The following is a 13369-nucleotide window of genomic DNA, read 5'->3' as shown; positions in this document are numbered from 1 at the left end:
GAACTAGTTTTATTAAGGTCTTCCTTAAAACTGTAATGAGAGAGTGCAGGACTGGCCCGAGGCTGACCCCTGCTGCCCTTGTTAGCTACTGCTCTCCTGTGCAGGCTGGCTGTGAGCCCCAGCCTCCTTCTGCACAGCTAACAGGGGCTGTGGTCTCACGTGCTGACACCTAGGGAGCTGCTCACCCTGTCCTTGGGTATTCTCATCCTGCACTGTTTTTCCCACTGCTGAAGCTTATCTGTCTGCCTGCAGACCTTGCCATTGGGGTTAAACTAGACAGCGCCATAGAGAGCGCCTAGGAATCTGCCACTAAAGGCCTCTCTTTTCCTCGTCATCAATTCCCTTACCTGTTTGTGATTTGATTATTAAATGGCTGACTCAGAAGCCAGTTGTGCTGTAGCTGCTACGTGTATTCCCACTTAGGATCTAAAGAGCTGGGCCAGCATTGTGGAGTAGTGCTGCCTGTGATGCTGGCATCCCATGTGGGCGCTGGTTTCAGTCATGGCTGCCCTACTTCCTATCCAGTTCCCTGCAATGTCCTGGGAAAGCAGTGGAAGATGGCCCAAGTGCTTGGGCCCCTGCACCCACATGGGAGACCTGGAAGAAGCTTCTGGCTTCAGATCAGTGCAGCTCTGGCTGTTGCAGCCAACTGGGGAGTGAACCAGCGATGGAAGACTGACTCTCTCTCTCTCTCTCTCTCTCTCTCTCCTCTCTCTGTGTAACTCTGACTTTCAAATAAATAAATAAAAAATATTTTAAAAAAATAAACAGTTCTTTAACACTTACTGGAAAGCTGGGATCTGCCTGAGTTGATACTATAAAAGTCACGTCTTCTTTTTTTATGTTTATTTTTATATATTTTCATCTTCTTGAAATGGAGAACGAGAGAGAGAAATGTATTTTATTTCCACTGGTTCATTCCCCAAATGCTCTTAACAGCCATGGCTGGGCCAGGCTGAAGCCAGGAGTCTAGAACTCCATCTGGTCTCCATGTGGGTGGCAAAGGTCCAAGCAGTTGAACCATCACCTGCTGCCTCCCAAGGTGCACATAGCAGGAAGCTGGATTGGAAGCGGAGTAACTGGGGACTTGAACTAGCACTCCAAAACTATGGCTTAACCACTGTGCCGCAGTGCCTGTCCCTTGTGGATCTTTGTGGGTTATCTAAAGTAGTGGTTCTCAAACTTCAGCATGCCATGTAAAATACAGATCACTGGGACCCACTACCTAAGTTTCCGATCCACTACATCCTAGGTGGGGTGAGAATTTGCTTTTATAACAAGATTCTGGGTGATGCCGATGTTGCTGATCCAGCTGCCATACCTGGAGAATGACTGATCTAAAGAAAGATGGATTTAGTGGCCAGGTGGATTCACAGCAGGCTGGAAGCCAAACTGAGAATGTGTGGATAATAGGTTGAAGGAGTTGTTTATTTTCAAGACCATCTGCTAAAACCGAAGGTTGAATTAGGAATCTTGAGTCAAGAGGTAAATGATTGAAATGCTCATTAGGGATAAACAGCCGTTGTGATGAACTTCTCTCCTCATCTCCATCTCCTACTTTATGCCAGGCCCTGAACTAAGTGTTTTATGTACTTGTACTTGAGCTCATTGTAGGCTTCCCAGCAACTTGAGCATTCAGTGTCAGGGACCCTTTCTTTACGGAGTGTAAACTCGCCTGAGGTCACCCAGCAAGCGGTTGAGCCCGTCTGGCTTCCAAACCTGTGCTCTGCAGAATGTGAGAGGACAGTGCTGAGACAGTGGGAGCCCAAAGCTGAGGCCCAGTGAGCCTCACACACAGAAATACGAGACCTCCGCCAAGCTGGCACACATCTTCCCAGCCAGAAGCGCTTTTAACACACAAAACTAAATTCTTAATTCTCATATTGTCATGACAAATTTTATTTACCTTTTATGTAAATGCCATAAAAGCCTTTCTGAGTCTGCTGATTAATAAGTAAACTCTAGCTTTTTAAAAGATTTATTTTTATTTATTTGAAAGACAGAGACAAAGAGAGAAATCTTCCATCTGCTGGTTCACTCCCCAAATGGTCACAAGTATTGCTGGGCCAGACTGAAGCCAGGGGCCAGGAGCTTCTTCTGGGTCTCCCACAGGTGGTGGCTTTACCCACTAGGCCACAACACTGGTCCTTAAGAATTTCTTATTAAATACTCGTGTTTAACTTGTATGTTGGCATCAGTTTGTTCATTTATTGGTTAAAGAATCGTAATGATGTTGACTCATTGGAGTAAATTTTCTTTTTGCTTTAATTTTTTAAACTTTGTAGGTAGACTATGACAATCATGCACTCTATAAACATGGAAAGACAGGTCGAAAACAGTCTCCTGTTCGTATTTTCACAAACATCCCACCCAGCAAAATAATCCTCCCCACGGAGGAGGGGTACAGGTAAGCTCACAGTGGGACTTCATAGGATTCACTGACGGTAGAGTTCCTGCGCAGTATGTCTCAGGGTGAAATGTTTGCAGTGTTGACTCATACCGTTCTCCCATTAAATTTAGTTCATAATTGCATATGGAATTGGGTACTGATTATGGCCAATTTTTGTGACCATTGCCTTGTAAACTTTTACTCTGTGAATCTCAATAAATATATGTAGCTGATTTCCATTTCTTTTGTCTTTAGGTTTTGCCCTCTGTGTCAACGTTATGTTTCTTCGGAGAATCAACACTGTGAACACTGTAATTCTTGCTCATCCAAGGTATGATTTTTTTTATAGAATGCATTTTTATTTAAATATGTGTTTTATTTTTAGCTTAAATCTAGTTTACTAGTTTCACTAAACTTTTAATTGCTATTTTGACATTACAATTTGCATTAATATATATTATTAATCACATTTCAGTACAATACTGTAGCTTATTTTTAATTATAGAATACAACAGGCTTTTAAAAGTATACTTACTGAGGCTGGCACTGTGGGCATAGCAGGTTAATCTGCCACCTGTGATGCCAGTATGGGTGCCAGTTTGAGTCCTGGCTACTCAACTTCTGATCCAGCCATCTGCTAATGCCCCTGAGAAAGTAGTGGAAGATGGCCCAAATGGTTGGGTCTCTGGCACCATATGGGAGACCTGGATGGAGTTCCAGGCTCCTGGCTTCAGCGTAGCTCAGCACCTGCCATTGCAGCCATTTGGGAAGTGAACCAGCAGATGAAAGAGCTCTCTCTCTTTCTATGTAACTGCCTTTCAAATAAATAAATCTTTAAAAAGTATACTTGCTTGCCTTCATCATCATCAATTTGAATTCATTTTTTGTATGGTACTGTATGACAGCTAAAATTCTTTCTGAAATAAGGCACTAAATGAGTTCTAAATTTATGTGTATGGTGAAGGCAGAATTATGAAATTTTAAATAAGGCTTTGAACTGTTAGATAGCATCGCCATTCTGATGAAGTAGTAATTAATAAATATACCATTTACTTTTTATGTGCCAGGCTCTACCCGAAGAGCTTTATGGGGATTAACTCATTTAATCCTCACAGTAGTCTTCTTAGGTGGTTACAGCTGGTTGCTGGCTTTTTACAGATGTGGAAGAACTGCAAGACACATCTTTGCTGTTTCTTGTATTTATCTAGACATCGCTTTTTCTTAATAGACTTTATTGTTTCAAAGCCATTTTAGATCCACAGCAAAATTTGAACAGAAGCTACAGAAATTTCCAACTCTTTGGCCCATGCACACACTTAGTCTCCCACGTTACCTACATCCCTGATCAGAGGACCTTTCGTTACAGTTAATGAGCCAACATTGTCCTGTTAAGCCCCAGAGTCTGTTGTTTACATTAGGGTTTCCTGTTGCTGTTGTGGGTCCCATGGGCTAGGGCAGATGTGTGCTGACCTGGACCCACCACTGTCTCACAGAGGGCTTTCCCTGGGCTGCTCTCTGAGAATCTGCCCCACCCACCCGTCCTCCCCGTCCTGCAACTTCTCACAACTGCTGCTCTTGCTGCTGTCTCCATAGGTGCCGTTTCCAGAATGTGGCGTGGTTGGGATCACACAGTACATAGCCTTTTCAGATGGACTTCTTTCACTTAGTAATAATAGGCATTTCCGGTTCCTCCATGGCTCATTTCTTGTTAGTGTTAGACAGCTTTCCCCTGTGTATACCACAGTTTGTTACCTGTTCACCCACTAAAGGACATCTTGATGGCTTCCGGGTTTGGGCAATTGTGAATAACCCTCCTATTTCTAGGAAGGTAGGATGACCTGTAAGTTGCCTTTTTAAAAAATTATTTATTTTCCTTTTATTTGAAAGGCAGGGAGCCAGAGAAAGAGAGAAACCGAGTGATCTTCCATCTGCTGATTTCATTTCCCAAATGACAACAGCCAGGGCTGGGCCATGCTGAAGCCAGGAGCCCAGAATTCCATCCACATCTCCCCTGTGGATGGCAGGGACCCAAGTACTTGAGCTGACATCTGCTGCCTCCCAGGGTGCCCATTAGCAGGAAGCAGGAGCAGAAGGACCTGGCACTCTAGGATGGGACACAGGCATCCCAAGGAGGGCGTTAAGTCTGCCCCAGGTTTCTTAGTTTAACTAAATCTGGAAAAAAAGAATAACTTTGGCCATTAAGCACAAATCATTCTCCAAAGAAAAGGCTATGTTTATATAAATACTAGAAAGCACATTTTTCATACTTATATAACTTTATTACTAGTTTATACATGTTTTTAACCATGGCAACACATCTGATTATATACATATAAGGGATCTTCAAAAAGTTCACAAAAATGCATATTATGGAAAAATTATGCATGGATTTTGACATTTTTTGGCATCAAAAGAAATATGTTTGTTAATTTGACTTTTCCATGAACTTTTTGAAGTCCTGTAATATTTTCAGTTACTTTAAGCATTTTAAAATGGTGTGCCCAGCTTGTTTAAAATTGTACAAAACAAAGCTTTATTACTTAGAGATGCATGCATGGGTGGAAAAATAAACAAGATCAAGGAAGTGACTGTCACAGAAGGCAGAGCGGGGTCAGGAAGGAGTGTGTGGGCAGTTGCCAGGGGCCGTTGCTCTTTTACTTCTCGACCTGGTGGGTTTCATTATGAAGTGTTTGCTTTATAATACTCATTAAATTGGACATGGATGTTCTATGTGCTTTTCTAGGTGTATTTTATTTCACCACCTGAAAAGTATTCAATCAGTAACCTGTAATTTATCTTCCTAAATTACATAAAATTCTCAAATATGAATTTCATTAAGGATTAGCAGTATAGACACATGAAATTATGAATCATTAATTCTCCTGAAATTTTCATTTGAGCCCTTCTTTGCACAGATTGGATTGCCTGAACTGAGTGGATTTTCAAGATCATTTAGATAAATCTCCTGGTTTTACAGTTAAGGAAATTGAGGCCCATCAAGGAGGCATTTGAGCTGAGTAGAGAAATGCATAAATTAAAATCAAAGTATTTAATTGTGAAGCCCAAGAAAGGAAGAAATAAGGAATGAATAATTTACATGGGTTTTAATAAGACATTTTAATTTTTAATTGTGGGACTTGATTTTTAATAACAAATTAAACGTAATTTAAAAATTGTTTTTGTAGGATGGCAGGAAATGGAACCATTGCTTTCTCTGCAAAAAGTGTGTGAAGCCTTGTAAGTTTTGAAACCGAGATCCTAGGAGCACATGTGGAGTTATTTAAGTATATGTATTTATAAAAGAAAACATAACTACTATGGAGATAGGCACTAAGTGATTTTTGAGTTTTACCCAAACACACGTCTGTCTTTCATCAGGATTGATGGCTGCTCACCTGTGTCAGTGTGGCGCCAGGTTGACGGAATTTAATAGCCAGCCTCCCCTGTGATGGTGGCTGTCAGCTTTGGGGAAGGGCTGGACTTGTTGCCGTGGTAACAGCAGTAAGTTAGCCGGGTTAGGTGGCATTCCAGTTCTTCTCCTAGGTCTCTGTAGCCCAAGTCAGACGCGCTAAGCTAACTGGCTGTAATGTTCAAAGTAGACAGGGCTCCTGCATCCTGCCTTCCATGTTAGTGAAGTGAAACACTATTAACTGAACTGCTTCTGAAACTTGCTTTTTATTTTCTAGCCTGGACCCACTGCAGCACCTGCGACCACTGCACTGTTCCGGATCATTCCTGTGAGGGCCCTAAAGACGGCTGCTATATTTGTGGTGAATTAGATCACAAGCGCAGTAATTGCCCTAATATCCCTGCGTCTAGGAGGGCTAACAAGTTAGTGTCTCTTTTCTGTTTGCTAGAAAAAATTTCCCTGTGTGCTTTATGTGGTGCAATCCACAAAGGAATGCAGAATTCAGAGGGTTCAGAAGTGCTAAATGAATGCCTTTAAACATGGTGACGTGGGGTTTGCCGAGAGTCGGGTTTGCAGTTTTATAGATTTGAAATGAAAATGACCCAAATATGAGGTAGACAGTGGTTAACCCTGTATCTGTGGCTCATGTGAAATTGCAGTTTGAAGGTTGGCAGTTGAGGCTGTGCTGGAGGGCGTGGTATTCAAGTCAGGCGTGGTGGGATGGAGCAGTTGTGGCTCAGGAGGGCAGCCAGGTTTGCAGAGGGCCTGTGGGATTGGATGGCATGTGTACCTGCACAGCAGGCACGTTGTTCAATGAACTCACTTCTTGAAATCAGCTTTTACCCCAAAAAATTAGATATCTCAATACATATATATGTAACATTTTTATTGCTATTTTTCCATATGATTATCTTCACTGATCCCATCAATATTTGGTATTGATTATAACCCAGACCAACGTTATACCAATAACAGTGGCATACAAAAATTATTGCTAATTCATCTGGGCTAATTTGAACGACTTTTTTTTTTTTTTAAGATTTTATTTATTTATTGGAGAGGTAGAGTTACAGACAGTGAGAGGGAGAGACCGAGAGAGAGGTCTTCCATCTGCTGGTTCACTCCCCAGTGGCTGCCACGGCCGGAGCTGTGCCGATCCGAAGCCAGGAGCCTGGTGCCTCTTCCTGGTCTCCCATGTGGGTGCAGGGGCCCAAGGACTTGGGCCATCTTCTGCTGCTTTCCCAGGCCACAGCAGAGAGCTGGATGGGAAGTGGAGCAGCCGGGACTAGAACTGGTGCCCACATGTGATGCTGGCGCTGCAGGCGGAGGATTAACCTGCTGTGCCACAGCACCAGCCCCAAATGACTTTTTTAAAAAAACAAAACAAAACAAAAAAAAAACTAAGAGATGATAGAGATTATCTTGTTTTTAGTTACATATTACTAAGTAGCCAAAGATAACATTACATGAAAGATGATTGTAGGATAAAACATTTAGACTTCATGACTTGGATGGAAAACCATGGATTGTTACAGGAAGCATCTGATGAGTCTCATGCGATGAAGCAATGCATTGTGATTATAGGAGAATATTTTCCACTTGCTTATTATATTTTTTGGTCAGTGAAAAGTATTTTTTTCCCTAAAGCTCTAGCCGCTTGAATTCTGCCTGCTTTTTAAACTGCCTGTCTCATAAATTGATTCTGTTTCCATGAAGTAATCCATTGTAGAAGTATAATTAAAGAGGCTTATGAAGAATCTGATGTTTTTCCTTAGATTCCTTCAAAAACAGAATACAACCTAATGAACTCACTGGATTGTGAGTATCACACTATTTACAGTGTAGTTCTGAGCAAAGCCAGGCGTTAGTAATACATTCAGCCTTTAATTCTAGGAACTTATGATTTGTGCCCACTGAATTTGCATTTTAGTAATAATTGTGGTCCTTTCATTGTTATATTTTTTACATTTTTACTTATTTTGATTTTATTTGAAAAGCAGAGAGCACAGAAAAAGACAGAGATCTCCAGTCTGTTGGTTTACTCCTCAAATGCCTCCTATAGGCAGGGCTGGGATGTAGATGTATTCAATTCAGGCTGAAGCCAGAATCCTGGAACTCAGTCTGTATCAGGAACCCAAGTATTTGAGCCAGCACTGCTGCATCCAGGGTGTTTTAGCAGGACACTGGAACTGAAAGTGGAGCCAATCCAAGTGAAATGGACACTATGAGAAACAATGACCCCAACAGCCCTTGTCCTGACTGTCATTGAACAACGTACTGTTTTATTCCTTTTAGTATTTTTTTTTTGTTCTATTTAATATATTGGTTGGACTCTTTAATTAATACAGTTATTCTTAGGTGTTTAAAATGAACTGAAAAGTGAACTCTGTTAAATATAAGAGTGGGAATAAGAGAGGGAGGAGATACACAGTTCGGCACATGCTCACTTGGACTTACCTCCAATGGTAGAGCTAGAAATGTGCCAGGGGATTCCAATTCAGTCCCATCCAGGAGGCATGTACCAATGCCATCTTACTTGTTAAAGTGATCAGTTTAAGTACATAATTGATCAAAAAGATAGGTTAAGTGTCAAGGAGATTACACAAATAAGACCAGTGTCTGCAAATAATGAAGGATAGAATTAAAAGGGAGAGAATGATCCTGCGGGGGGAGCAGGATACACAGCAGACTCATAGAATGGCAAATGCCGTAATCAGCACTCTGGCCTCAGAATCAGCCCTTAAGGCATTTGGATCTGGCTAAAAAGCCCGTGAGAATATTACAGGCATGGAAAGCCAAGACACTGTGGCAAAAAATGACCTAAATGAAAGATCTCTGTGAGTGAGATCCCAGTGGAAAGAATGGGCCATCAAAGAAGGAGGTACCTTTCTCTGAAGGGATGAGAGAACTTCCACTTTGACTATGGCCTTGTCTAAACAAGATCGGAGTTGGTGAACTCAAGAGGCTCCCATAGCCTTGGCAGCTCATGACAAGAGCCTCGAGTGATTACTGATGTCATAAATAAGAGTGTCAATTGTTAAATCAACAACAGGAGTCACTGTGCACCTGCTCCCCATGTAGGATCTCTGTCCTTAATGTGTAGTACTATGAGAATTAACAGTAAAAATACTAGTCGAACAGTACTCTATATTTTGTGTGGCTGTGTGGGTGCAATCAGTTGAAATCTTTACTTAGTATATACTAAGTTGATCTTCTGTATATAAAGAGAATTGAAAATGAATCTTGATTAAGAATGGGATGGGAGAGGGTGTGGGAGATGGGATGGTTGCAGGTGGGAGGGAGATTATGGGGGGAAAAGGCGCAACAATTCAGAAGTTGTACTTTGTAAATTTATATTTTTTTAAATGAAAAAAAAATTAGAAAAAAGAAAGTGGAGCCAAGACTTGAACCCAGGCATTCCTACTGGGATGCAGGGTCCCAAGCAGTGTCTTAACTGCTGTGCCAAATGCCGGTCGCTCTTCATTGCTTCTTAAGTAGCTCCAGATTGTCTGTTTTGTAGTTATATGTTGTTTCCAGTGTGTGAAATCATCTAGCATCTTTCAATCCGAGGTTTTAGCAGTTTAATTCCAATAGCAAATCTCTTGAAGACTGGTAGACCTGCTAATTCTTAAGTAGTGTTACTTTCTTGTCAGAGAAAACTACTAAACTCCTGTTAACAGTTACTGCGTTAAATATTTTATATAATAAAAGTGACGAAGCAAAACTAATTTTTTCTAGTAAAATAAAATTTTAGGGGCAGGTGTTGTGGTACAGTGGGTTAAGCTGCTGCATGGGACATCTACATCCTGTATCAGAGTGCCTGGTCCAAGTCCCTGCTACTCTGCTTCAGATCTAGCTTCCCGTTCATATGCCTGGGAGGCAGCAGATAGTGGCTGGACTACTGGAGTCCCTGCCATCCTCATGGGAGAACTGGATGGAGTTTCTGGCTCCTGGCTCCTGGCGTCTGGCCCATCCATGGCTGTTGTGGGCATTTGGGGATTACACTAGCAGATGGAAGATTTTTCTGTTTCTCTCTTGCTCTTTCAAATAAATATATCAATATATCTTTTAAGAAATAATTTTAATAGTTTTTTTAGCATGAAGGTAATAAAAACTCTCCATGTTATGCTTTTTACAGCTGCCTTTATATTCATTTGTTTTTCCTTAGTGTTATTTTTTCTTTAGTTGTGAACTAGAATGATGCTGGCTCCCTCTTGTGGTTAAAGCTATTTTCTCAGTTACATAAATCCCATAATTTAGGGGACAAATATTAGGTCAACTTGCCTTTTGTTTTTCTTTTTAAGATTGTTTATTTGAAAGGCAGAGTGAGAAATAAGGGATGAGACAGCTGTCTTCCATTCAGTGGCTTACCTCCTCAAATATCCACGACAGTTCAGGCTTGGCCAAGCTAAAGCCAGGGACTGAGAACTCCATCTGGGTCTCCCAAGTAGGTGGCAGGAGCTCAGGTACTTGGGCCATCATCTGCTACTCCCTAGCTGCTCTAGCAGGGAGCAGGATTCCAATAGAGAGTAGCCAGGACTCCAACCAGACACTCCATATGGGATGCAGGTGTCCCAAGAGATGGCTTACCCTTGGCTCTACCACAGCGGCTGCCCCCAATTTACTTTTAAGGCAAAACAAAAACAGCTAATTTATACTTAATCAGTTCATCACAGCTCAAAGACTTTATGTCTGGAGTGTTTCATTTACATCTGAACATATTCAAATATTTTGCTTCTGTTTTCGTTTACTGTATCCCCTAATGGATCTGGTTCATTTTTAGTCCAGCTCATGAGTGGATGAGCCAAAGAGAAAGTTGCTTTCATTTTGAATACAGGCACCCATGGCTTCATTGACTTTCAGCCAAATTATACTTCGCTAAATGTGCTAAGTCACTACTTCCTAGGAAATTATACTGCTTTTTAAAAGGTGCTGGAATGAGAAGACATTCCTTTAAAAAAAAAAAAAACCAAAAGATTTATTTATTTATTTGAAAGGCAGAGTTACAGAGAGGCAGAGGCAAGAGAGAGAAGTCTTCCATCTGCTGGTTCACTCCCCAAGTGGCTGCAATGGCTGGAGTTGTACCCATCCAAAGTCAGGAACCAGGAGCTTCTTCCAGGTCTCCCACGCAGGTGCAGGGGCCCAAGGACTTGAGCCATCTTCTACTACTTTTCCAGGCCATAGCAGAGAGGTGGATCAGAAGTGGAGCAGCCAGGACTTAAACTGGCGCCCATATGGGATGCCGGCACTGCTATGCCACAGCACCAGCCCCAAGAAGACATTTCTATAATGAGCACAACATGGTATAAAGATAGCTTTAGGGAGAGTGTTGTGGCACAGAGAGGTAAACCACAGCTTGGGGTGTCCGCATCCCATATCAGAGTGCCTGGGGTCAAGGCTCACCTCTGTTTATGATCCAGCTTCCTGCTAACACACCTGGGAGGCAGCAGGTCATGGCCCAAGTACTTGGGTTTCTGTCACCCGCAGGAGTTCCTGGCTCATGTTTAGTTCTGGCCCAGCCCGGTTGTGGGCATTTGGGGAGTCAGCCAGTGGATGGAAGATCTCTCCTTTTCTGTCTCTCCCCCTCTGTGTCTCTTTGAAATAAATGGATCAGTTATTTAAAAGATAACTTATGCTAGTCCACAGTATAAAATCTAAGTCTGGAAAAATGTAAAATTGTCAAGCAAATTTCTGTATAATCACGTGGAACTAATAATAACAGCTAGTATGTATTGAGTAGTTGCTATATACTTAACATTTTATATACCTGAATAATTTGTAGTTGAATCTTTAGATCAAGGTGAATGAGAGCACTGGTTCTAGAATCAGGTTCGTTCTACCACTCCCCCTCTGATCATAGGATTTCATAGCTTCAATTTCTTCCTCTAAAGAAAGCTGAAAGTGAACAATGACACCTGCCTTGTCTCACTCAGTCTCCTGGCTTCTTGAAGTCAGAGATTATGCCCATCCATTGTTGTACTTTTAGCATGTAACATGTACTGAGTGAACAAAAGTTTGACCGATTAGAGGGTTGTACACCATTTATGGAGCTATTTCCCCAGTTTTTATCCTGCAAAGATCAAGAATAAGCTTTTTCCTGGGAAGCTGCTTGTGGCTTATGAGAGATGAATCTAACAAGTGATATTGCTGGAGTCAGAGAAGTTTCCACATTTGCCAGTAGTGTTGGCCCCAGCCCATTCCTTGGTTTGTTATAGAATAATTGGCATGATTCTGCTAGCTTGGAGACAGCGAATGAATGGACCAGTAATCTTTCTTAGCCACAGATTGCCCCGCATCTCAGTGTAGAAAACACCAGAAACAGGCATCTGTTTTGTCTGGTGCAGTGTGTTTTGAGGGTGAGTTCCAGCTTGTTTATTTTGAAGCTAATCTTCAAGAAAATAGGGACCACAAAACGTGGTCACCCTGTGTGAACTTCTTAGGGGCTCTTAGATCTACTGAGGAAAGGAAAATTAGTTGTCGGACTTCAAAATGAGCCCTTTCAAGTGTCGCCAGTTTTTTCGATGTGCTGTTTCATTTTTCTTCCTCTGCTAGCAGCCAGATGTGAGTTCCTTTCCTAAAAATGTATTCAGGTATTTGGAGATTGAAGTGCTGAGTTGAGCAGTACACAAAGGACTAAAACAAAAACAAACAGAACCTACCAAACTCATTGGCATGGCTGTTTACCTCTGTGGTGTGTTTGTCCTGAATAGCTTGTTCTAAATCCGTCGCAGCCATCTTTTAAAGAAATTTCTTCCCTCAGACATTTTGCTTGGTCAGGCCTGTGACTGTTTCCTTGTTGTTATGGATAGGATCCTGAGGATTTATGCTTATAATACAGTGAATTCTTTCCCTTCTATTTTCTTATTTGGTAGGCTAGTTAATTAAACTTCAACATAATTACATAATTCACTGTGTTCATTCTATGAAATAATTTAGCACCTTGTTTTTCAGAGCTGTCAGAAAGCAGAAGCAAAGAAAAAGTAATAAGATGAAAATGGAGACCACTAAAGGACAGTCCATGAATCATACATCTGTTACAACGAGAAAGAAAAGGCGGGAGAGAACCCATCAATATCTTTGCTCTTAAATGTCCAGTGACTTGAGAATAAGGAAGATTTATAGTCCAACCTTTGACGCCATTTTCTGAAAGTGCCACCCTGGACTTATATCCAGTCGCTTGCAAAGGTACACACCTTCTGAGCTGGAAAATAGGCTGGTGGCACTTGCTGGGTTAGCACCTGCCCCTCGTCTGCCTGTCTGGAGACCTAGAGGGGGCTGCTCTGTCCTTGGCGGCTTTACCAGCTCCCTCTGCTTGCTCTTTTCATTAAGTCTCTCATAATCATTTTATTTTAGCCTCTTTTATCTGAAAAATGGGCACACAGCATTCTTTTGCAGAATATGTCAGAAGAAAATGGAAGTGATAACCTTGAAGTTTTGTTTATATTAAACATAAAATATGTTAATTTAGATTTACAAACATTTTATGTTGATTGTTAAATCATGATTTAAATCACACTGTAAAGAAAGGTACAGTCTACAATTATTTTTAGACTGAATCTGAAAATGTCAGA

General features: G+C 41.5%; 1 protein-coding gene across 1 annotated transcript in view; it reads left to right on the top strand.

The window, feature by feature from the left end:
- The window catches only part of ZCCHC4 (zinc finger CCHC-type containing 4), a 60200-nt gene extending 46881 nt beyond the window's left edge, over positions 1-13319 (top strand). Inside the window, exons 9-13 of the mRNA XM_062213377.1 lie at positions 2286-2407; positions 2645-2720; positions 5575-5626; positions 6076-6220; positions 12750-13319. Of these exons, the coding sequence (XP_062069361.1) occupies positions 2286-2407; positions 2645-2720; positions 5575-5626; positions 6076-6220; positions 12750-12885 (531 nt within the window). The 3' untranslated portion in view covers positions 12886-13319. The remainder of the gene's footprint in view (positions 1-2285; positions 2408-2644; positions 2721-5574; positions 5627-6075; positions 6221-12749) is intronic.
- Positions 13320-13369: the final 50 nt, after the last annotated feature.

The sequence above is a fragment of the Lepus europaeus genome, chromosome 16, assembly GCF_033115175.1.
Source record: "Lepus europaeus isolate LE1 chromosome 16, mLepTim1.pri, whole genome shotgun sequence".
Lineage (NCBI taxonomy): Eukaryota > Metazoa > Chordata > Mammalia > Lagomorpha > Leporidae > Lepus > Lepus europaeus.
This window is presented reverse-complemented; position numbering and strand designations above follow the sequence as displayed.